The 26,660-nt window shown below is 38.8% G+C and overlaps 1 protein-coding gene across 1 annotated transcript in view; it reads left to right on the forward strand.

The window, feature by feature from the left end:
• The window catches only part of LOC127656598 (calcipressin-3-like), a 58,295-nt gene that overhangs the window by 1,026 nt on the left and 30,609 nt on the right, over window positions 1-26,660 (forward strand). The window contains exon 2 of the mRNA XM_052144987.1: window positions 1,548-1,737. Within this exon, the coding sequence (XP_052000947.1) occupies window positions 1,555-1,737 (183 nt within the window). The 5' untranslated portion in view covers window positions 1,548-1,554. The remainder of the gene's footprint in view (window positions 1-1,547; window positions 1,738-26,660) is intronic.

The following is a 26,660-nucleotide window of genomic DNA, read 5'->3' on the forward strand; positions in this document are numbered from 1 at the left end:
AGTGTAATCGAGCCTGAAATCATGATCGCCAATGAGACTGCGGACACCATTCACTTGCATTGTGTGGAACAACAGAGCTGAAATATTCTTCTAAAAATCTTCATTTGTGTTCTGCAGAAGAAAGAAAGAAAGAAAGTCATACACAACTTTGATAAGGGTGAGTAAATGATCAGAGATTTTTAGGTGAACTATGCCTTTAATCTCTTTAACCCTCAGAGACCAAGTGTGACAGAATTAAAACTATCACAGCTTGCCACATAAAGGCGAACAGCTAAATTACTCAATTGCTAACACTTTGGAAACAAATAAGTGTTTGACCTGTAATCCTTTTTTTTTCTTAATTATCAAAATGTTTAGTGACTGAAAAATTATAACATCACCTAAAAATATGCATTAGTGGTCAATGATTTCAATATTAGCCTACTCACACAGTGGAACCTGTTGAGTAAATCACGGATAACATTTTTTCAAATGATTTTCAGCTGTTGTTTGTGCTGTTTTGTCAATGCAAAAATCAGCTTTATGGTATTTATGATCAAATTAAAAGCTATTACATGTACTACATTACACAGAGAAGAGTCCATCCATCCATCGTCAACCGCTTATCCTGTGTACAGGGTCGTGGGGCGCTGGAGCCTATCCCAGCTAACATTGGGCGAAAGGCGGGGGACACCCTGGACAGGTCGCCAGATAGAGAAGAGTATTTATTTAAATTATACCAGCAAATATATAATCAAATCAATAGTCCTCATTAGTTTTAAATAGTCACATTTCTTAACTGTGAAATTACCCTTACAGATTGAAACAAATATGTTTTGTGTATTTAATTGTGTTGTGAATTCAAAACTTCCACTTTTACTGTCTTTTCTTTTTTTCCCAAAACAAAATGTGCATAAAATGATAATTTTATCTCGTGACTTCCTTCAAAACGTTTTAAGGAGGAGAAAAAAAATATATACATAATCGATATCAATGCTAGGGTCTCTGAAGGTTAAGTTGAATAATAGAAGACTGCAATGTGGTGACAGTGCCACAAGTTTAGTGATAGTGTCACTGTAAACTCATAGATCTAAAAGCAAGGTCAGAAGAGTCGATTTAACTAACCAAGGAGGACATATTTAGAAACATATAATTATTATTGAGATGTCATGATAATTAAACTATTATCAAAAAAAAATGTCATGCCATGCCATGTCACAGCCAAGCCCCAGACTTCTCCATGCCATGTCACAGTCAAGCCCAGACTTCTCCATGCCATGTCACAGTCAAGCCCAGACTTCTCCATGCCATGCCACAGCCGAACCTCATTCTGCTCCATGCCATGTCTTAAGCAAGTCTCTGCTCCATGGTCCAGGCCTGCCCCTATTTCACCTTGATCCTCAGCCCCATCGGCTCGGCCCCTCGAGCCTCTCATGACTCTCATTTACCCATATCAAAAAGCACACTATTCTGTTTTCTTCTGTCCCATTGGCTGCCTCAATATTTCCTTTGGATCTCACCTTTGTCTGGTGTTTCATTTTTGGTAATGTCCTCTCCTGGCGGGGAAGTGGAAATATGCATGAGGGTGGGAAATTGTGGAGCAACAGCTTGGAGGGTCACAGCAGTGATCATGAAGAGGAGATGATGTTTATAGAGAATGACGAAGACTCAGAGGAGATGATGGACTTGAGTGAACTGCCTACAGCTCTGTTTGCCTGCAGCGTGCACAAGGCGGTGTTTGAGGAGGACAGACAGCGGGTGAGTGTATGCATCAGGGAACAAGAAAACAGCTTATTTTACATTTTTTGTTACTTGTTCGTCTGGTTTGACAGTGAATTATAATTATTTAATTTTTTTTATGATATCATCAGGACATCGTGGTCTTTGGCTAAGATATCTCACAATGGAATTTATCGATTTACAGTGAGGATTTTTATGTTTTTAAGGAATAGTTCACCCAAAATTTTAATTATTTAATTTTTCACTCAATCTAACCATGTATGACGTTCTTCTGTGGAACACAAAGCGAAACATTTTAAAGAATGTACCTGTTGCTCTGTTCCAAGCAATTGCAATGAATGCAGACTGGAGAGTTCAAGCTTCAAAAAAGCACCATAAAAGTATCATAAAATTGGTCCATATGACGTGCGTGCTATATTCCAAGTCTTCTGAAGTCTTATGATAGCTTTGTATTATAAACAGACCAAAATGTAAGTTGATATGAACTGAAGATCATGAGAAATCATGGAAGGAGTAGAACTCTGTTCATAGAATATATAGTGTTTTCACTGCCCTCCAAATGTAGCCTCGTCCTCATTGAGAGATAGAAAGACTTTTTGGTCAAAATACACACACACACTCACTCACAGCTCCTCAGGCCTTGAGTGTTTGCTGGGCCTCTTTATCTTCCTCAACAAACTCCTGTTTTCCAAATCTGGCATGTTCAAAGCTAATGGAGTTCTTGTGAGCAGTACATTTTAACCTACATTCAGAAGCCAGCACTTTAAGGCCCTGAGGACAACATCTGACGTTCGAATTGCTTTGCCTGAGCATTTGTGGAGTATTTTTTCTGCTCGCTGAAGCTCTAACCTGTTACCTGAAAAGTGTCAGGGACACAGAAGAGCTTTTACTTCCCCTGTGATAAAAAAGAGATAAACAGAGATGTGATTTCTCAGCAGAGAGAGAGAGAGAGGTCATCACTGCACTCTCTGAAAATAAAGTGTACCTGCTGCATTCTGAAAACCACTTCTCTGAAAAGCTTAAATGTAAAAGCATAATTCTTATGTTTGGAACACAAATAGACATCTGTTTTTGTGAACACAATCAGTACTAGAAAGAAAACTATTCACTTTTTCTTTTCTGATTCTTCTTATCAAATAATACATTTGGTAACTCTATACAATAATGTTCCATTCATTAACATTAGTTAATGCATTATAAAAATACATCATTTATTCATGTAAACATGTTAATGTTAGTTAATAAAAATACAATTGTTCATTGTAGTTCATGTTAATAGTGCATTAACTAATGGTAACATAAACAACTTTTGATTTTAAAAATGTATTACTATTTGTTGAATTTAGCATTAACTAAGATTAATAAATGCTTAATAAGTATTTTTCATTATTAGTTCTTGGTAACCAATGCATTTACTAATATAAATAAATGTAACCTTATTGTAAAGTGTTTTATTTTATTTTTCAGTGAGGTCCACTTAGAATGTTATAATGTCCACTTATAATGTTTTTTCTGCTGGACCAGTAATTCAGATTTGTATTTGCCTTTCCAAAATGTTCACTGGCTCCACCACAAAAAATTATGAATTTAATAATTAATGAATTTTCAACTTTTATATATATATATATATATATAAAGAATTCAGTACTCATAATAGTAAATTGTTTTTATTTGCAATAATAGCTGTCAAATATGCAATTATAATGTATCTCCATAATAAGTATGAATTTAAAAACCCTTTTGTTGGACAACCGTTTTGATGCTTCCAAGACTATGACAAGTCTTTCTCAAAAAGAAATGTACAACTTCATCTATGTTAGCTAGCTTGAAAACGTCATCTGGGTAGAATTCAACTGAATTGACAACAACAATATTAAATATATCCAGTGGTGTCTCAGGCTCATTATTTCTAATGGGGCACAAACAATCACTTAACCCAATATGATGCCATGCTCAAACATCCATAATAATTTTATCTCAGCACAAAAAAGACGAAAGATGCTTTCTCTAGGAGAAACCTAGGTGTGTTAAACCGCTTTTTCTTAATCCCTTAAATGGAAGACTGCTTTCTCGTTTACATGACGTTTCAGAACGCCATTTCCTCAAAATAGAAAGAATAAAAGAATAAACAGTGCATGTAAATGTGGTCTTTGAAATGATGAGCGGTGTACTTTAACTAATTCAACCAGAAACACATCAGAATAAAATGTGCTTTTAAAAATTACCAGTGAAGTTCACTACTACACTGCACTCGAGCGGTAAATTCTGAGGACCATGTCAGCTTGATATACAGTACAAATGATCAAAGTTTTGATTGACTATGGGGCAAAGACAAACATGCCCCTTAAACTATCATTGAACGCTTGTTGCACATGTGAATGAAATTCTTCAGATCTCCTTGATTTACACTGTGGGATGGGATTTCCTTTTCTACATCTGCCATATTGGGTGTTCCACTTTTTAATAAAAGTGCTCCGTCTCAAACAGAATACTCTCTGATACTGTTCATGTGAACTCTGGTACAGTTCACAGTTGGCATAAACAGAATTTGTCCAAAATCACAGAAGTGACCGTTTTTACGCTATGATGCATTTCTTATATCTCTACTTCTCTCCAAATAAATCACCTTCAGAGAGCAGCTTGCATTCTTCAAATCTCTTCTAATGCAACTGTGGCAGAAAAATTTAAGTTATTTGGATAAAAACTTCTACAACATTGTGAAATCGCCATCAAGTCAGTGGAATTCGGGTTTGGATCAAGCAATGGAACCAAGTGTGAAAGCAGCCTAGTTTATATGAAAGATATTTTTGGACTGGGGAGTATGTTTTGAGACCACAAAGCTACAGAATGTTATCATAGTACATTTAACTAATAATTTTCAAAAGATCAAGGTAATGTCAGCTTATTATAGTTACGTTTAACAGGGCAGTAATATTGCTACAGTATATTGTGCATTCATGGCCTGTCAATGAGTACAGCTGAAGCTTTGACAACAGCAGGAGCATGGCTCAAACCTCTGTTATTGTGTGAGTTGTTTTTGTCTGTGAGTGGGAGCATTGGTGCACAGTTTGCATTTGTGTATTTAAATGTTATATGTGGGTCATTGTCCTGGGGGTAAATAAGATAGCTAAAACAGTGAGGGCTAGAGGTTACTCATAATGGCTTCTACAGTACTTTGTGACCTGTACTGCACTTTAGATTGCATGAAACTTTTTAAATTACTAGTAAGTGCAGTGAGTGACATAAAGGCAAACTGTGCAATAAAACCTTATTTTGACTTGATTTTCACTCTGCAACATTTGTCTTGAGTCGCGATTCAAAATCTCACCCTTCTCATGTCAAAACACTCCACAGTTGTGGTATATGTATTGTATGATTCCCTGGGGTCTTTTAAAAGGACTCTCGTGGTTTCTGTCTCTTAAAAACACAGAATTGCTCTTTATATTCTCTGAGTGAGAGTTGCATATTTGGGTAGAGCTGGTATCTCATATTATAATCTCATTATTGACATCATCTGTTCTATTCAGCCTGATGTATGTTTATGTGTGTGTGTGGCAATAGAGAAGCCCTCTTTCTCTCCTTGCCTTTCCCTCACAAAGACACACCACACACACAAAGAAATACACACTTCATAATTCTTTCATTTGGTTGCGTCTGGCAGCCTGGTCTTGTTGTTTCATTACTGTTGACCTGCTTTGGTGGCATGTGCCTTGACTCGACTCGCTACCTCCTTCCCTCCCTGTTCACTGAGCTCTATCAGGGGCAAAGTCTTCTCTGTCTGCCCCAATGCTGAGAATCTTTAAATGGGGGTTAGAACAGTGGATCTTAGCCATGTATTCTAAGATTTGTGTCTATAAATAGACCTTTTCTGAATTCACCCAAGAGGTCTGGCTGTTGGGAATGATGGATTTGAGCAATAAACATGTGATTTGTAAGCGATAATGTACTGTATAGTCAGCCGGTCATTACTATAAAAGAAATGCCTATGAGGGGGGGATCAACTGATCAACAAGTTTTTTTTTATATTGTATATTATAACGGTTATTATAACTTACCAAATCAATAAATAAATCAGCATGAAATATTGTTTTAAGTTTAAATTATTATTATTTTTTATAATGTCCGCAGAGTGAAACTAGCACAGTAGAAATGTAGTTGCTTGGGACAACGGTTAATTATACAGTTTAGCAGTCATTATACAAAAATATTTGACATTAAAATGCATTGATTGACCAATAAGAATCAAGTATTCATAGAATCATGTAATAATGATTTATGATTTAATATTTGTTTTTAGAAATTAAATGCTCTTTGATCTTTCTAAATAAGAGTTCTATTAACTACAGTCTAGATATTCTTTTAAAAAGGTTGTTAGCAACACTGCAAGTTACTAACAAAAAGTAACAAACAGAATTTAAGCTATTTAATGAGTATTAAGAAAGTAACAATTGTAACATTTCTTGCTGGCAGGCCACAGGTGCAGACGATGGCAATGATGAAGGGAACCCAAGTGCAGTTTATTTACATAAACATTAAACCAAAACCCTAACTATAAATGAGAACTAAACTAGACATAAACATGAACATGACTAAAACATGGCTAAATATAAATGTGGCTAACATAAACTAGACTTGGTTTAGACTTAGCATGAGTCTTGGAAACAACATTACACTGACAACAATAGGATATTATTTAATTCTGCAAGCAGATGTGATTTGCAAAATTCTATAATTTCACCTGTTAGTTATATGTTTAATTAAGGTCACATTCTCTTATGAAAATTAGTCATGTTTTTTTCTATAGGAACTATAGTTTACCATGGTATTTGTAGTAAAACCATATTATCATAGTATACCCGATCAATTCTGGCCAAATTTCTGAGATCATCTGATAAAGATCTTGTGTTACATGAAGCGAGGAGTAAAGGATGGCTTTTTTGGAAGAAACACAGCATTTTCTTGTTATTAGACTGTGTGGTCACCAGTTGGCGCTGTCGTGCGCAGGGTTAAATGCTTACGTTTGTCTTTTTTCTGTTTGTTTGTTTCTGGGGGTAAGTTCGGGGTTTGTTTGTTGCACTATTGTTGGAATGTGGTCTTTATAATTTTGTTTTTGACACACAATACATTTTTTCTCATTTCAAAATGTCAAAATGTCAAATGTTAATATGAGTGGATTGTTTCTCTCCACGTGGAATGTGAATGGGATGGGGCACCCCATAAAAAGAAGTAAGGTTATTTTTCTTCATAAGCGTATGAAATATGATATTGTGTTTCTTCAAGAAATGCACCTTTCCCTGCAGGGTGGACATTTTTTTCTTTAGTGCTGGCTTAAGTAAGAGCAGGGGAGTCATTACACTGATAAGTAAGCATCTGCAAAATAAATGTATCAAACAGATTAAAGATAAATTAGGAAGCGTCATTATTGTTTTAGCAGGAATTCAGGGGCAAAGTCTTATTTTGGCTAATAGTTACGCACCTAACACTGATGATCAGGGTTTTTTTATAGATCTTGAAGGGATATGGCAAGCCGTTGGTACCCTTCATGATACAAAATTGGGAGGAGACTCAGTCCTTGATCATAGTGAAGCAAAATTGTGCAAGCCACCAAGAGCAACATTGACACTTCACAGGATGTGCAAAAATCTTGGTCTTACAGATATTTGGAGACTTTTGAACCCATCTGGTAGGGATTTTAAAAAAAAATCATCAGTCCTTAAGATTTATTCTAGAATAGCTTTATATATATATATATATATATATATATATATATATATATATATATATATATATATATATATATATATATATATATATATATATATAATATACACTCACCTAAAGGATTATTAGGAACACCTGTTCAATTTCTTATTAATGCAATTATCTAATCAACCAATCACATGGCAGTTGCTTCAATGCATTTAGGGGTGTGGTCCTGGTCAAGACAATCTCCTGAACTCCAAATTGAATGTCAGAATGGGAAAGAAAGGTGATTTAAGCAATTTTGAGCGTGGCATGGTTGTTGGTGCCAGACGGGCCGGTCTGAGTATTTCACAATCTGCTCAGTTACTGGTATTTTCACGCACAACCATTTCTAGGGTTTACAAAGAATGGTGTGAAAAGGAAAAACATCCAGTATGCGGCAGTCCTGTGGGCTGAAAATGCCTTGTTGATGCTAGAGATCAGAGGAGAATGGGCCGACTGATTCAAGCTGATAGAAGAGCAACTTTGCCTGAAATAAACACTCGTTACAACCGAGGTATGCAGCAAAGCATTTGTGAAGCCACAACACGCACAGCCTTGAGGCAGATGGGCTACAACAGCAGAAGACCCCACCGGGTACCACTCATCTCCACTACAAACAGGAAAAAGAGGCTACAATTTGCAAGAGCTCACCAAAATTGGACAGTTGAAGACTGGAAAAATGTTGCCTGGTCTGATGAGTCTCGATTTCTGTTGAGACATTCAGATGGTAGAGCCAGAATTTGGCGTAAACAGAATGAGAACATGGATCCATCATGCCTTGTTACCACTGTGCAGGCTGGTGGTTGTGGTTTAATGGTGTGGGGGATGTTTTCTTGGCACACTTTAGGCCCCTTAGTGCCAATTGGGCATTGTTTAAATGCCACGGCCTACCTGAGCATTGTTTCTGACCATGTCCATCCCTTTATCATGTGCCCATCCTCTGATGGCTACTTCCAGCAGGATAATGCACCATGTCACAAAGCTCGAATCATTTCAAATTGGTTTCTTGAACATGACAATGAGTTCACTGTACTAAAATGGCCCCCACAGTCACCAGATCTCAACCCAATAGAGCATCTTTGGGATGTGGTGGAACGGGAGCTTCGTGCCCTGGATGTGCATCCCACAAATCTCCATCAACTGCAAGATGCTATCCTATCAATATGGGCCAACATTTCTAAAGAATGCTTTCAGCACCTTGTTGAATCAATGCCACATAGAATTAAGGCAGTTCTGAAGGCGAAAGGGGGTCAAACACAGTATTGGTATGGTGTTCCTAATAATCCTTTAGGTGAGTGTGTGTGTATATATATATATATATATATATATATATATATAAGTCCCTCGTTTCATCTGTTGTTGATTGCTCAATTGGAAACATTTTAGTGTCAGATCATGCCCTGGTGTGTTTAGAGGTATGGAGAAAAGGAAATCATATAGTTGGCACTTTAATGTATCCCTTTTGCAAAATCCTGAATTGCAACAAATGCAAAAGGCTGAAATCAGTGTCTAAATGGAGATTGACGGGTCCTCAGTATCCTCTGTGGGCATAGGTTGGGAGGCACTTAAGGAGGTTCTTAGTGGCTGGATCAAACAGTATGTCTTATTCACTAAAAAATCCAAAGCACAAGAACTCGTGGAATTGGAAGGGAATATTAAAAGTGCCAAGGCAGAGCTGAAGCGCCGAATGTCGTTTGATGGCCTCAGAGAATTGACCCGATTGAAATATAGATATAATACTATTTTGTCATGGAAGGTGGAGTTTTGGCTATTTGGGAGAAGATAGTCATACTTCGAGTTGGTGGACAAGGCAGGAAAACTTCTGGCTAGATATATAAAACAGAGAGAGTCTTTTTCTACCATTACCTCAGTGAAATCTGCTGTTGGTGAAATATTTACCTCAGTCATTGATATTAATAATGCTTTTAATTTTAAAAAACATTCTCTTGATTCTGAGATTACTTTGGAGGAGCTTGGCAGGTAATTAAGGCCTTGCCTACAGGTAAGGGTCTGGGGCCAGATGGCTTTGCCGCAGAGTTTTTTAGATCTTATGGTCCAGAATTGGCTCCACTTTTGCTAGAAATTTATACAGAATCATTAAAGAATGGAAAGCTTCCACCAACCATGACACAAGCTCTGATCAGTCTGATTCTTTAAAAGGACAAAGATCCAAGCAAGTGCAAGAGTTAGCATCCAATTTCCCTGATCCTGCTAGTGGTAAAAATTAAGTAAATTTATGACATCTCTTATACATATAGATCAGGTGGGATTTATATGGGGCCGTAGCTCCTCTGATAACATTAGGTGTTTCATTAATATCCTGTGGTCAGTTTTAAGATTTTGGAAATATACGGGTTCGGGAATACTTTTATTGGATGGATTAAGCTACTTTATAGACACCCGGTAGTGGTGGTACAAACAAATTGATTAATTTCAGATTATTTTGCTCTGGATGGGGTTACCCGGCAGGGTTGCCCTCTTTCCCCATTATTTTTCTGTCTTGCTCTGCAACCAATAGTAGCCACGAGAAGAAAGGAGGATGATTTTCCAGGGTTAGTGGTTGGAGGTGTGGCACATAAGCTTTTCCTTTACACAGATGATATTTTATTATTCGCCTTGCATCCACAGAATTATTAATTCCTATTCTAAATTCTCGGGATACAGAGTTAATTGGTCTAAATCCGAAGCTTTGGTTCTGACAGCGTACTGCCCAATAATGGCTTTTCAGCCGGACACTTCCAGTGGCCCAAACAGGGCATTAAGTATTTGGGTATTTTATCTCCAGCAAATTTGTGTGATTTAGTAATTGAGATAATTTTGGTGGGCTTCATTACATTTATCTATGATTGGTCACTTCCACCTGAGAGAGCACCTCTCTGGTTTTGTATTGAACATGCAGTTCTTGCCCCATTTCGCCATTGCTTTCTATCAAACTAATCAGAGTAGTTAAGTTACACCCCGTTATCTCAAATTTACACTCGGTATGGACAAAAGTGCCAGAGTGTTTAATTTGGACATGTATTTAAATGTTGCCTCGAGCATATGGCTGAACTCCAAAATTATGTATCAACAAGTCCTCTTTCTGCTGGACAGAGTAGATTGTGAGGGAGGTTAATATGCTCGGTGACCTAATTGAGAGTGGAGTGCTGAGATCCTTTGAAAATTTGGTTCAACATATTGGGATTCCCAGATCTCAGTTCTTTAGGTATTTTCAGCTGCACCACCTTCTCTGTACTATTTTCGGGAGTAGCATACACCTGCCTAAAGCGGCAGATACTCTGGGAGTGGTGATTACAGCTTTAGGAAAAGGTCATGAGGCATCACTGTATTTCTCCCTGCTAATTCAGAGTCTGGGGGGCAGAATTTAAAATATCTATCAAGAGATTATTGGAGAAAGATTTAAACTTGGTATTTGAGGAGGGAGTGTGGGATAGGATTCTAAGAAACATCAAGTCTGTATCTAGAGATGAAAAGAGTGTGCCTTATGCGATTCAAGATTTTACACTGATTCTAATGGACCCCCCTCTATTTTGTATAGGCTTGGTTTTAAAGACACACCCACCTGATGGCAAGGCCAATCAGAAGATGGAGACACAGCCCATGATTTTTGGTGGTGTATTAAGATCCAAGAATTTTGGTTGAGGGTTCAGAGTTTTATATGTGACGTATTGGGCAATCACTTTTAATTTTGCCGCAGACTCTGTATTTTAGATGATGGGGCGGTCATCAATATAGGGGATTAACATGGAAAAAATTGGATCCTGATCAGTGTTATGATAGGCAGATAGATTGTTTTAAGGAGATGGAAGTCATACTTGGAGGGCTCTAGGAGGGAATTGGAGAGAGAAGTTTAGTTTTAAATTTGTGTGGTTATTATATATATATATATTATTATTTGTGTGTGTGTGTGTGTGTGTGTGCGTGTGCGCGTGTACGCGTGTGCGTGTGTGTACTCATATGTGACCACATGGATGTTTGTTGAGGGTCAGGGTAGGGTTGGGGATTGGGAGGGGGAGGGGGAGGTGTAATAGTGGTGGTTAAATGTTGATTCTGTGAATATATGTTTTGCCTTTCTTTGTTAACTGTTTGAATCAATAAAAAAAAATATTCAGAGAAGGTAATCCATAAGAATCGAGTGGATTAATGCAAGCCAAATGATTTGGGTGAGAACAGATCAAATATAACTCCTTTTTCACTGTAATCTCTTGAAATGTATTGACGAGGTTAAGTGCTGATTGCAAATAATTTCCATCAGCTTAAAGGTGCAGTATGTAACAATTTTCATGTAATATTCGCCTTTTTTTGCCAATGTGTGAGTGGCTTGTAATGCAACTTAAAAAATATCCCTTCACAGACTTCCTAGGTTGCCTTTTAAAGCCTGTAGACTGATTTTCATGTGAAGGGAGCGGGTCGGTTTTCCGGGAAAATCCAAAGGATGATGTTTAAGCGTGCTCCCGATTGCCTTGCCTCAGTAATAGCTTCTCTTCCGCTATTCAACAGCGTCAACAGACAGTCTGCAACACTGTACCGTTATCTTATAGATGGAATCCAGCAAATGTCCGGCTCCCAGCACAACACCGACTCCAGATTAAGCCAAAAAAACATTTATCTACTGAATCCCTACTGATCGTGGTCGTGCGAAAACTAGAGTGAACATCGGCAGGGCATTTGATTCCCGGAGGGACCTTCGTTCGGTTTTGGGGATCAAAACTGACCCTGAATTGGTGTTCTTCTTATTGGACAGGATCAAAACTGACCTTGAATTGGTGTTCTTCTTATTGGACAGGTAACTGCAAAGCATGTGAAATATAGAGCCATAAGGATTAATTGGTGTAATTAGGTAACTTGATCTTGCCTGCTAACGTTGCCGTATTGCAAGCTAACTTGCTTTGTAAATTTCAAAGTCAGGTATACAGGATAAATTTAAGCAAATACACTGATTTCTTGATCGTAGTACAACATATGACATACAAAAAGTGCAATATAACAGTGCAGTGCAACAGTAAACTCTCTGGTATAGTTTAGTAGTATGTAGCTGAATGTGTGTTTCAGAATGCTATGTTAACTGAAAAGTAGTTTTAGTTTAGTCTCAAAGTTTGTGGTAAAACTATCATTTTAATTATGCTACATCATCTGTCAGCATGATGCCAGTGAATCACATTCAGTCTCTTAGTACGTTACGTCATTGTTTTGGATGCTTGCTCGATCTTTGTGCAGCAGTTTGGGTCAACCTCTGTTGCTTTTAAATGTGCTATATAAATAAACTTTGAATTGACTTGACTGTAATCTTGCCATTGCAGTCTTTAGGCACGATCATGATTTCAAGCTCTAGCCTAGTGCTAGAGAAGTGCAACCAAGCTTAAAATCATGATTGCCAAGGAGACTGCTGATGTCAGGTTTTATAGTGTCATAATTTGGTCTGTTCTCACCCAACAATTATTTGATCACTTCAGAAGACATGGATTACATCACTGGAGTCTTATGGATTACCTTGATGTCCTTTTTGGAGCTTGAAAATTTTTTCAGTATTCACTTGCATTGTTTGTACAATCATATGTAAGATTATATGAAGAAGAATTCCAACAACATGATTTGGATCTAGGAAAAACCCAGCCTTTCAGTTTGGAATGTTTCCATGTCATAAATCAAACGGCCCAGGCATCCTCATTGGTCAGAAAGGCCCCTCTGCAGCCTGACCTCCTGATCTTCCACACAGAGTTAAAGCAGACTGTTCTGTGTAAGGTTACAAGGACCATCAGATTCACACAACTTCATCTTAATCTAGCCTTGCTAGATAATGCTGAAAATCACTTTGAACTGTGGTAAAGTTTGTACCTGACAAATTAATGATTATAGACTGATGGCCCTCTTTAAAATGTGTGTAGCGATGTGCAATCACCTATAATTGATAAATATAATGTTTAATTTTGTATGATTCATCTCATTCTACTAAAAATGGTAAATATAAGGTTTAACTTGAAAAAATGCAATGATGTGTAAAACCAATATGATTTTGTAACCAGGGATTTTGTTTTGTTACCTACATGTATAATATCCATGAAAAAATTATTATATTTAGTATGTAATAATTTGTTTGGAAATAGTGAGTATCTCTAACAAAGGACCATAAATCGACTGTTGGAAAAGACAGCCCAGTCGACCATGTGACTCATTGAAAGTCATTTCTGAGTGGCGCAGGACATGGCGGGGATAAGGCCAATTTCAGAATTATCAGAAGAACGCACTCTCTGTCTCTTCTCTTCTGCTCCGCTGACTGCTCAGACTTCACGCTGACTCTTCCCCTTGTGAGGTCCAAGGGACTCGACGTCCCGAGAAAACTCATCACTCTCTACAGCCTCACTTCAAAATAGTCATTCATACAGAGAATAACTTCGATCATACAAAGATAAAAACATCGACGGAACGAACTTTCGACCAAGATACGCAAGGAAACACCACAAAGACACGCAAGTACATCTCCAATATTGTGCTCAAAGTGCTGGTGTATTAATTAAATAATTTGGGTAATCTATGTAGACTCAAAGAAGGATAAAATGGTTCGTAAAGTATTGTCAACAGACTCCGTAAAGTTCATTTTCACTGTACTGATCATTCTGTCACTCTTTTCACCAACCTGTCTCATGTATATATGTGTTAGATTAGATTTATGTTTAGAATAGTAATAAGGTTTGTCTGTATTCAAAGATGATTGACTGTGGTATATTTTGATCAATAATCTCATCCCTGTTTCTTAAAAGTTTCACTTAAAAGCTTTACCTAAATGTGATATTATTTTCTATAATCCATGAGAATAATATCACTCCAATAAGTGAATTAATCATAATTCACTTATTAAAGCTAATTCCTTAAAGCAGAAATTGTGAGTTGATGCACGATTTCAATGGTGGATGCACGATTTCTATGGTTAAAAAAAATAATCTAGTTATTTGTTATTTATCTAATTTATAATGGTTGTCGAACACGACTAATTCCATTATACATTTCATTACCTAATAAGGACAGTTTAATTTAGTTCATAGCTCAAATATTTCAAGACCATAAATTCCCTTCTAAATTTAGCATACTAAATATCCTTACATAGAATGGTGTGAGAATGAAAATCTATTTAAAATTCCCTCCTAAATGTCACATTTCCTTTATTCCTACATATAATGGTGGTAGAATGCGTGCAAAATACCCAATATATTATGGTGTGAGAATGCGGGCATTTTAATTGATCCATCCACATCTCTAAATTATATATGTAACACCCTACATATATACCAAATCTTCATTAAAATATCTTGGTTTGTGTTCCACAGAGGAATGAATGTCATATGTGTTTAAGACGACATAAAGGCGTGGTCACTTTTACCTTTGCACGGCAAAATTTCCCAGGGGAAATACAGTCATCTCAATAGAAATTTCACGCAATGGACTTCCTGTGGCACAATATTTCCCCTTGTGGATTTTGCATTGAGTTCTAGTTTGTATACTTTGACAGGCAAATTTACCACATTGACTAATAGGAAGTTGCTTGGTTTGGCAGTGACCTCTGTGTGGCTGGTGTTTTGTACACAGCTACACTGAATATTCATGATAGACAAAGATATAACTTTAGGGGTGAGCTTCTTTTTGCTTGACTCTCACAGTTTAAATCACAGTATTAAAAAGAGGCAGCTTGGCAATTTGTTTTTTGCTGGTTTCACACACACCTTCGCCCGTGGAATTTTGCCGTCAAAGGTGGAGTTGAAGTCAGAAGTTTACATACACCTCAGCCAAATATATTTAAACTAAGTTTTTCACAATTCCTGACATTTAATCATAAAAAACATTCCCTGTATTACGTCATTTAGGATCACTACTTCATTTTAAGAATGTGAAATGTCAGAATAATAGTAGAGAGAATTATTTATTTCAGCTTTAATTTCTTTCATCACATTCACAGTGGGTCAGAAGTTTACATACACTTTGTTAGTATTTGGTAGCATTGTTAAACTTAGGTCAAACGTTTTGGGTAACCTTCCACAAGCTTCTCGCAATGAGTTGCTGGAATTTTGGCCCATTCCTCCACACAGAACTGGTTTAACTGAGTCAGGTTTGTAGGCCTAGATCAGGGATTTGATCAGGGCATTGTGATGACAACTCCAATACCTTGACTTTGTTGTCTTTAAGCCATTTTGCCACAACTTTGGATTATGCTTTGGGTCATTGTCCATTTGGAAGACCCATTAATGACAGAGCTTTAACATCCAGACTGATGTCTTGAGATGTTGCTATATATATATTCACAAAATCTTCCTTCCTCATGAAGCCATCTATTTTGTGAAGTGCACCAGTCCCTCCTGCAACAAAGCATCCCCACAACATGATGCTGCCACCCCCAAGCTTCACGGTTGGGATGTGTTCTTCAGCTTGCAAGCCTCACCCTTTTTCCTCCAAACATTACGATGGTCATTATGGCCAAACAATTCGATTTTTGTTTCATCAGACCAGAGGGCATTTCTCAAAAAAGTGGGGAGACTTAATCAAAATCAATTTGTAAGTTAAAAGAAGTAATCTGACTATACATTTTCTTTACATAAAGACTTTACTTAATTTTAGACCTACACTACCGTATAAAAGAAGTCTCTTCTGCTCACCAAGACTGGATTTATTTGATCCAAAATACAGTAAAAACAGGGATATTATGAACTCTTTTTAGAATTTAAAAGAACAGTTTTCTATTTGAATATATTGTAAAATACCATTTGTTTTCAAAGCTGAATTTTCAGCATCATTACTGCAGTCTTCAGTGTCACATGATCATTCTAATATACTGATTTTCTAATATGGGCATATTTACATCACATTTGACACATTTACACCCGAACAGATATTTGCAAGCACAAGCTTCTTTGATGATAATGAGGCAGCATAAACATTAGTTAAAATATAATCTAAACATTCATATTATTTTATATCACATTATATATCATATTTATATCTTTCAGCATACAATTTATATACCTGCTTTAGCCGAAACAGCATTTAAATGTAACTAAAACTTGCCTATTAGGATATATTTCAAGTTTCAATACTCTGAATCCTGGCTGGCAAATCTGGAAACAGTCCCACTATTAAAATATGTTTATATAAAATAGCATGTCAACTAATACGTAAGTAAAACTAAATCACTTACTCATCCAAAATTGTATCCTCGGCTGGATCAAGTCTCTCTTCAAAATACAAACATTCATCTGAGTTTCGCTCTTCTGAAGAAAATGTTAACTCTTCGTCACTATCCAGGAGTATCCTCACCTGTGTATCGTGCCATCTTCCAAACGTGCAGAAAAGTGATGCTTTTTAAGGCACAGTCGGGGGCGTTTACCATTTGCATTGATCACCTCAGCACATTACCATATGAATAGCGTGATCACATTCAGAATAATTATAATAATAATATAATATAATAATTTGTTACATACAGATTACATTGCAGGAGAAAATTGGTTAGTTAATTAATTAGTAAATTAAGAATTGTTTAAAATTTGAATTGTATTATTTAAAAGTAGACATTTGAAGCTTTATTTAGACATGTGTTTCATGTTTGTGTGATAATTATTCATGGAGTTTCAGTTTATTTTTGTGACGTGTTTCAGAAATATACTCACGGACACAGAGACTGCTGAAAGCGCACCCATTTTATTTTATTTGTTTTACAAAAGCACAAGGTTTTGTTGTTATTGTGAGTGTACACAAATAAAAGTAGACCCTTTATAGTCTCTAATGATGTCTTGCACTTATCTGTATGCCCCAAAATGACGGAGCATTTTAAGTTGTTTCCGCTGTAATGACGGAAAAATCCAGCAGGACCCGCCGGCGCGTCCGTCGACCTCAGTGGACCCAATAGAATTGTGATATAGTAAATGAAAAGTGAAGCAATCTGTAAAACAATTAAAAAATTACTTGTGTCATGCACAAAGTAGATGTCCTAAAGACTTGGAAAAAACATAGTTTGCTAATATGAAATCTGTGGAGGGGTTAAAAAATGTGTTTTAATGACTTCAACTTAGCGGATGAATTATTGGAATATGTAACTCGTAACGGGAAAAGCTACAGTACACTGTTAAAATAGCTGAACTACTGTCATCTGCGGGATTGCAAATTTAAGTGTAACTATAAGATGAGGTGGTCTGCTGTATTTCATATAACATCACATGAAAAACTAAAGTGATGCGCATTGTATTTGGCATTCAAGGTATTTGCAATCGTGATTCTGTGAGATCGTCTACACATGGCTGCATCCTGTTTGTCATTTTGCACAGAGTGCATGTGAAGTAAAACTTTTTTCCCATGCTAACTAAGGCTATTGCCTTTTGTCTGTAATGGCACTAGGTGCCCCAGCCCCATTCTGTGAATTGGTGGCAGAGTGATGTAGTTGTGCTAATTGGATTAAGGCTAGTAGAATTCAGAGTCTTCACCCATTGGATGATTTGGTTTCACCTGAATGCTTTGTAACCACCTGAAAAGACAATATATGTAAAACATATATATAAAAATATATGTTTTACTATATGCCTATAAAGTAAAACGGATGCCTCCCTAAGTTAGACTTGATGACTTCCTTGTGAGACAGCACCTTCTTTGGCGTAGATTGATTCTCCCGATCTTGTACAATAAAGAATCATGCTGAAGCTCTACCCTAGTCTCCTGGTCTTTTCTGAGAGTTTACAGCAGTTTTGGTGGTTAGTTTTTCCGAGGCCGGCTTACTGGAACGGACTGTGGCGGAGCCAGTGTTGCTGCCACAGGGGGACGCCCTTGATGACGAGCAGACAGGGGAGGATGTGTTGTATAGTCCCCGTCTGCTTTTTGACCGCTGAGGATTGCTGGGCGAAATCCGCTACAGTGTCGCCAAATACGCCAACCTGGGAGACGGGGGTGTCAAGGAATCGTACCTTGTCAGCCTCCCTTGACTCGACAAGGTTAAGCCAAAGGTGGCACCCGTGGACCAACAGAGTGGACATCGCCTGCCCGAGAGACCTCACTGTGACCTTCATCGCCCAGAGGGCAAGATCGGTCGCAGAGCGCATCTCCTGCATCAATCTCGGGTCAGAACTACCCTCGTGCAGTTCTTTGAGTGCCACGGCTTGTTGCACTTGCAGGAGAGCCGTGGCATGCAGGGTGGAGGCGTCCTGTACAGCGGAATTGCCGGCCCTAGTAGTCAGTGATGACGTAAACCTACAGGCCCTGGACAGGATTCTTGGATCTCACGATCGCGCTTACCACCTGGATCTCACGATCGCGCACCCCCTGGCATCCCTACCATCGAGGGTAATGAGAGAGTACTTTAATTTACTTCAAAATATTATTAACACATTTATGATTTGACCCATTTAAAATTCTTTCTATGATGAAAATTATTTGATGTCAGATACAGGACTGAAACCACTGCCATTTCTCTCAATATGGCTTTAAATGTTACATCAGCATATTAGGTTTTATATAATAAGGTGTTCATAAATAGATATACTGTATTGCTTATTTTAGTGCTGTGGTGAGCAGTCCGTGCTGCTGCTGACCCATTGATGAGACAGATTTAAGAAGAGGACAACAAGAATATTGTGCTGTTTTTATTCAGGTCAGAATGTGGCTCATTCACATAGGTGACATTTTGGTGTTGTGTGTAAACAGGTTTCAGAAGGAAAGATGTTGAAACTGCAATACTGTAGATCTGAATCATCGATCGGTAGAAACATACAGTATATCACTTTTTTTACAATTCAAGTCATTTCAAAGCAGCTTTATATAAAATCATGCCTTAAAGTCTTAAAGCCCCCAGTGAGCAAGCTAAAGGTGATCGTGGCAAGGGGAAAAAAACTCCTTTCAATGTTAGTTAGTGAATTAAATGAAACCTGTGTTTCATTTTCACCTGAGTATAACCTGACCTCTGGCTTACAATGTATGTACTCAATCCAATAATATTTAGCAGTTTGAGCAAAAATTATCTTGCCCTCTTCCCCGGGTTTCACTTTGCATGTAAACTTTATGAGCATTCTTACTGGCTTATCCAATGTGCACAAGTTTTATGCTCATACCTGTTTACATTTCGAAAGCAGAGAATAGTAAGTCTCATGTAATTGCGGGTTTCTTTCTGTTATGAATCAGACGAGGGCAGATGAGGAGTGGGGAACTAAATGCAGCACTTTAATAAAGGAACAAAAGGGTGAACAGGATAACTCAAAATAACTGAACAACACTGGGAACAAACAAAACATCCACAAGGGGAAAACAAAACATAAACACGAAAAACATCCACGGAGAGCATGGGCAGGAGAAACATCGAGGACAACCAAAACATTCACATTTGACGACCGACAACGAATGAACAAACAACAGGGCTTAAATACACAAGGATAATGATAAATTAAACACAGGTGAGGACAATGAAACTGGCAGTGATGAGGGCAGGGAATTGTGGGAAGTGTAGTTCAGGATGACAAGTGAGAAACACAGTGCAGACAACAGGGGATTGTGACATAACCATCCCCAAAGGAGTGGATTCCAGACACTCCTAAAAAAATGAAAAAACCCACAAAAACAAAATCATCCAAGGAGTGAAGAGGGGGGCAGGCAGACCAAGGAGGGCACAAGGGGCAAACAGACAATCCAAGGGGGGCACAAGGGGCAGACAGGCAGTCCAAGGGGGCCACAAGACGGGGACTGGGTCAGGAGGCCTGGGAGGTGGCCACAGGACAGGGACTGGGTCAGGAGACCTGGGAGGTGGCCACAGGACAGGGACTGGATCAGGAGGCCTGGGAGGTGGCCACAGCACAGGGACTGGGTCAGGAGGCCTGGGAGGTGGCCACAGGACAGGGACTGAGTCAGGAGGCCTGGGAGGTGGCCACAGGACAGGGACTGGGTCAGGAGGCCTGGGAGGCGGCCACAGGACAGGGACTGAGTCAGGAGGCCTGGGAGGTGGCCACAGGGCCACAGCCATGGAGAATTCCGAGGGCAGGGGCCGTGGAAGGCGGAGCCATAGAAGATTCAGGTGACGGAGCCATGGAGGGCAGAGCCGTGGAAGACTCCGGTGGCAGAGCCATGGAAGGCTCAGGAGGCAGAGCCGTAAAAGGTTCCGGAGACAGGGCCGTGGTAGGCGGAGTCATGGAGAACTCTGGGGCAGAGCCGTAGAAGGCGGAGTCATGGAAGGCTCAGGAGGCGAAGCTGTAGAAGGCTCTGGAGATGGAGCCGTGGAAGGTTCTGAAGGCGGAGCCTTGGAAGGCTCAGGAGGCGGAGCCGTGGGAGGCGGAGCCGAGGAAGGTTCTGAAGGCGGATCAGTGGAAGGCTCTGGAGGCGGAGCTATGGAGAACTCTGGGGGCAGAGCCGTGGAAGGCGGAGCCATGGGAGGCTCAGGAGGCGGAGCCGTGGGAGGCTCAGGAGGCGGAGCCGTGGAAGGTTCTGGAGGCGGAGCCCTGGAATGCTCGCGGGGCAGAGCCCTGGGAGGCTCGAGGGGAGGAGCCCTGGAAGGCTCGAGAGGCGGAGCCCTGGGAAACATCGAGGACAACCAAAACATTCACATTTGACGACTGACAACGAATGAACAAACAACAGGGCTTAAATACACAGGGATAATGATAAATTAAACACAGGTGAGGACAATGAAACTGGCAGTGATGAGGGCAGGGAATTGTGGGAAGTGTAGTTCGGGATGACAAGTGAGACAAACAGGGCAGGCAACAGGGTATCGTGACACGTTGTCGATTTTATTTTTTTAATAAGCTGGTTTTTCATAGATATTACATAGGCATGTAATCATGTTGGGAAAGGATGGCTTTTAATTGCTACTTGTTGCTGCTCTTCCTGCCTCGCAAATCCACAGATTTGCACTGTGATGGCAGAAATAAAACAACTTGTTTGATGTACTGTAGTACCGGGACATGAAACCGTTAAAAAAATTCAGCAAGCTGTAACACTACAATCTATTTGCTGTTTGGCATCGGTCTTTGAAATCTCAACTCGCCTATGTAGACTAGTTGCTCTGTTTTCCTATGAGCACTCGCCGCCACCTCTCCGGGGAAGAGACTGTTTCGCAGCTCTCAATGTTGTATTGCTTGGTTTTAATCACACAACCAGTTATGTATTTATTTATGTATCGTATGATACATGTGCTCTCATATCGAAAGTGCTGTATCATATGATACAATATTTGTTTTACATCCCTAATATAAATTAATGAGACCATTCTTTCAACACCAATTCTGAATCAGTTCAGTACCCACGCAGCTTGGGCGGCTACTTTACAGCACTCATGTGCTTGCGACTCACAGTTGCGTCTGTCAAAACAGTCTGAACAGTCAAAATGCTTGTCTTTGTGAGATATTAGAAACTGAGTTGGTCCATCCAGATGCAGTAAGTACCAAACCTTAACACAATTTTATACATGCAGGGGTGCTTTTATGGCTTTATAAAATAAATATACCAAAAGACAAAACAGCACTCTTGCTTGTGCATACGTATCCACAGAATATTTACTGACCCTAATGCCGAGTTTACACTACACGATTTTAAGCTCCATGTTGTTCCTAACCCATATGACTTTCAATCTTCAATGGAACACAATCGTAGATGTTAGGCAGTATGTTATGTTAGTCTCGTCTCCTTTTGTGTTCCATAGAGGTTATAAAGTCATACTGGTTTGGAAAATCATGAGCGTGTGAACAAATTATTGAGTTTTCATTTTTGGATGAACGTTTCCTTTAACTATGAGAATTACTGCTTTCTTCTTTTTATCTCTTTCACTCCTGCAACCCATATCTGCTGCATCACCTTCTGCTCCTCCTAGTGTCCTCTTCTGTGCCTGAACGCTCTCTCTCTCTCTCTCTCTCTCTCTCTCATTCTCCTCTCTGTGATATAAATAACTTGCCCTAGTTTATGATAGCTGCAATGGTGCCACAGGCTGGTACAGCAACACATGAGTGAAATAGACTGGCAGTCTTTACACATACACATTTGTAAGTCATGATGGTGCAGTTTCTCCAGCAGGGTCAGAAATTAAGGGGGGCATGGGGAAAAAATGCCCCCAAAAATTATAGTTAGAATAGGTAGAATAATTGATACTGATATCTATAGAGCAGAGAGGCATATGGCCAATATAATGCTGATATATATTATTTACAACAGTTAGTTCCAGTCCTCAAATCTGATTGGACGAGAGCCATTTCAAAAGTGCTGATGGCTCACACCATAAGCACTGGGATGCTTTACTGTTTGTCTCGTTTGTGTTGGTGGCGTTACAAACTAATGTGTAAGAGCAGTTCAGATGTGTGAATTTTCATTCATCCCTTCAACAATAAGAATTTGAGCCAGCAGGTGGCAATAAAAGACTGTCTTGCGTGTCCTACGAGCGAGTTGAGCTGACAATGACCAACTGTGTATTGTCGGTCAGTGCTCAAATTTATTTTGAAATCATTAGGATCTTCTCACTCCATGATCGCTTGGATTACTTCTAAACTCTAGCTGAGAAATAGAGTTAAACTAACAGCTGCAGCATTACTGTTCATCGCCAGAGGCGGTGGCAGCCGATTTTGCCAGGGCTTCAGCCCCGAATGTTTTGAGTGTAGCCCCGAATATATTTTGAAAAGTTGACTGACAAATATGAAACCGGACAATAGCCTATGTAAACCCCCGAAATCATAAGTTGCCTTATTTCATTGTGCTTTGGCTTTGCACATACTGCATACAGCCTGTAAAAATAGACATAGGCATAATCTAGCCTATAGAATAAGTTTCTTTGCTGTCGGTAGCCTATGGGCGACTACGTTTCTTCCTCTCTGTTGAATATGCAGCAGGTAGGGGAGGAGCTGACATCAACTTACGTTACTTAGTGGCGAGTTAACAGCAGTTAGCAGGAAAGACAGCAAAAATGAAGCAAATCAGGCTTCTAAAATTTCCGAAAGAAGTCAGTGGGTAAGAATTCACATTTGGTTTTGTCCTTAAAGTCTAGAGATCATGTTGTGTTCTCTAGCCTTGTGGTTAACGTATTCGCCTCTCACATTGGAGCCCGTGGTTCGAGTCCCGTTCGAGCTTAATTTTCTTGTTTATCAGGTGTTGTTTTCTCTAAGGATAACCAATAAGCATTAGCATAAAATGTATGTGTGACTTGTTTTGTGATATTAGTTTGTAGTAAATATACACTTTGAGGGTAGCAAAGATGTGCCAGAATCAGGCATGGAAACTGGTAACAATTAATCAGTCACTTTACTTTAGAGAAAGTTAAAAGTGAAACATTGTTTATCCCAATGCTCCTAATGAAAGGATTTTGACAGATGAACATGGAGAATTGTATACCGTTCGATGCCATGGTGTGTCAATGAACTTAGACTAAAGTCATTCATGTACAGGTGAAACTCGAAAAATTAGAATATCGTGCAAAAGTTCATTAATTTCAGTAATTCAACTTAAAAGGTGAAACTAATATATTATATAGACTCATTACAAGCAAAGTAAAATATTTCAAGCCTTTATTTGATATAATTTTGATGATTATGGCTTACAGCTTATGAAAACCCCAAATTCAGAATCTCAGAAAATTAGAATATTGTGAAAAGGTTCAGTATTGTAGGCTCAAAGTGTCACACTCTAATCAGCTAAACACCTGCAAAGGGTTCCTGAGCCTTTAAATGGTCTCTCAGTCTGGTTCAGTTGAATTCACAATCATGGGGAAGACTGCTGACCTAACAGTTGTGCAGAAAACCATCATTGACACCCTCCACAAGGAGGGAAAGCCTCAAAAGGTAATTGCAAAAGAAGTTGGATGTTCTCAAAGTGCTGTATCAAAGCACATTAATAGAAAGTTAAGTGGAAGGGAAAAGTGTGGAAGAATAAGGTGCACAAGCAGCAGGGATGACCGTAGCCTGGAGAGGATTGTCAGGAAAAGGCCATTCAAATGTGTGGGGAACTTCACAAGGAGTGGACTGAGGCTGGAGTTACTGCATCAAGAGCCACCACACACAGACGGGTCCTGGACATGGGCTTCAAATGTCAAACGTCTTACCTGGGCTAAAGAAAATAAGAACTGGTCTGTTGCTCAGTGGTCCAAAGTCCTCTTTTCTGATGAGAGCAAATTTTGCATCTCATTTGGAAACCAAGGTCCCAGAGTCTGGAGGAAGAATGGAGAGGCACACAATCCAAGATGCTTGAAGTCCAGTGTGAAGTTTCCACAGTCTGTGTTGGTTTGGGGAGCCATGTCATCGGCTGGTGTTGGTCCACTGTGCTTTATTAAGTCCAGAGTCAACGCAGCCATCTACCGGGACATTTTAGAGCACTTCATGCTTCCTTCAGCAGACAAGCTTTATGGAGATGCTGACTTCATTTTCCAGCAGGACTTGGCACCTGCCCACACTGCCAAAAGTACCAAAACCTGGTTCAATGACCATGGTATTACTGTGCTTGATTGGCCAGCAAACACGCCTGACCTGAACCCCATAGAGAATCTATGGGGCATTGCCAAGAGAAAGATGAGAGACATGAGACCAAACAATGCAGAAGAGCTGAAGGCCGCTATTGAAGCATCTTGGTCTTCCATAACACCTCAGCAGTGCCACAGGCTGATAGCATCCATGCCACGCCACATTGAGGCAGTAATTAATGCAAAAGGGGCCCAAACCAAGTACTGAGTACATATGCATGATTATACTTTTCAGAGGGCCGACATTTCTGTATTTAAAATCCTTTTTTTTATTGATTTCTTGTAATATTCAAATTTTCTGAGATTCTGAATTTGGGGTTTTCATTAGCTGTAAGCCATAATCATAAAAATTATATCAAATAAAGGCTTGAAATATCTTACTTTGCTTGTAATGAGTCTATATAATATATTAGTTTCACCTTTTAAGTTGAATTACTGAAATTAATGAACTTTTGCACGATATTCTAATTTTTCGAGTTTCACCTGTATTGCTTTAACTTAGGATCTTATACATAATTTTGACTATTTATGTCAAAAAATATAAATTATTTATATTAAAAAAAATGTTTTACTTCACTTTACTTACTATAATATAACTCTTTTGTAATGACTTTATGTTAATGTACATGAAAATTCAAGAATCATGATAGATCTAAGGGCAGTCCCACTGATCTGCTCTTCCCAATACATTTTCTTCAGTGGTATTGGTCCACAATTTGACATATGTAGCACTTGATGAATTAGATGTTTGAAGCTGATTTGCAGTAAGTTATGTGCTGTATCTGTTCTTTTGCATCACAGATGATTCAGGGAGGAGAGAGGATGTTGAGGATAGTACTAGAGTGGAAGATTTAGGAACTGTAGAAACAGGCCCAGCCAGAGCAAAACTCAAAGAATACCCTCTCACCAGCTTTGGACTACAGGGAAGTGGTTGCTAGTGTGAAAATAAAATGGTTTGGGCTAAGCCCCGGATGTCCTTCAATGCTGTTCATCGCTGCAACAGATGCTGGTTTTCAGTCGCTCTGTCTCTCTTACAATAATAATAATAATAATACAATGTAAAATAATAATATTAACAAATTTAAATACAGTTATTGCCATCTGCAGCCATACATTCAGTCAGGGCTTTAATTGGGCTGCAATGGTCAGGCACCTTGATCGTTTGACAATTTATTCTATTTCTTTTATGCTCCTAAACAGGAATTGTTTGACACATTACACACAATCCTGTTCCATTTTACGAGTATACTTGATCAGAAAACTTTTAAGTTCATTATGCTCTTCGCTCTAGTCAGTTCCGCATGCTGGTTGAGGTAGTTATTTAAGAGTGGTGCAACATCATGCACCCCCACATACAGACATGCGTTCCACTCCTCTATTGTTCTGTGTTCTGAACACTAATTCATAGAAATCACAAAATAGCCTACTGCATAGAATCACCTGCTCACCCATTTGTGAGATCAATATGCAGTAGCTATTTGCTTTGTTTATTTCAAAACCTTAAGGATGTGTATTTACTTTTAAATTGTAAAATAACTGGATAGTTTAGCATGTTCAAAGGCAAGATGACGCCTTACCTCAGGTAAAAGATAAATTTGTCCCCGATGTCATGATTTTTATTATTCATTTTTACATTTTATTATTACAAAATAGATGGCATTGAGGAAGGAAAATTGTGTGTATATTGAAGCTATCTCAAGACATCAGATAGGAAGTTAAAGCTTGTTGCAAATGGGTCTTCCAAATGGAC

This window comes from Xyrauchen texanus, chromosome 16 (assembly GCF_025860055.1).
Source record: "Xyrauchen texanus isolate HMW12.3.18 chromosome 16, RBS_HiC_50CHRs, whole genome shotgun sequence".
NCBI classification, from domain to species: Eukaryota; Metazoa; Chordata; class Actinopteri; order Cypriniformes; family Catostomidae; genus Xyrauchen; species Xyrauchen texanus.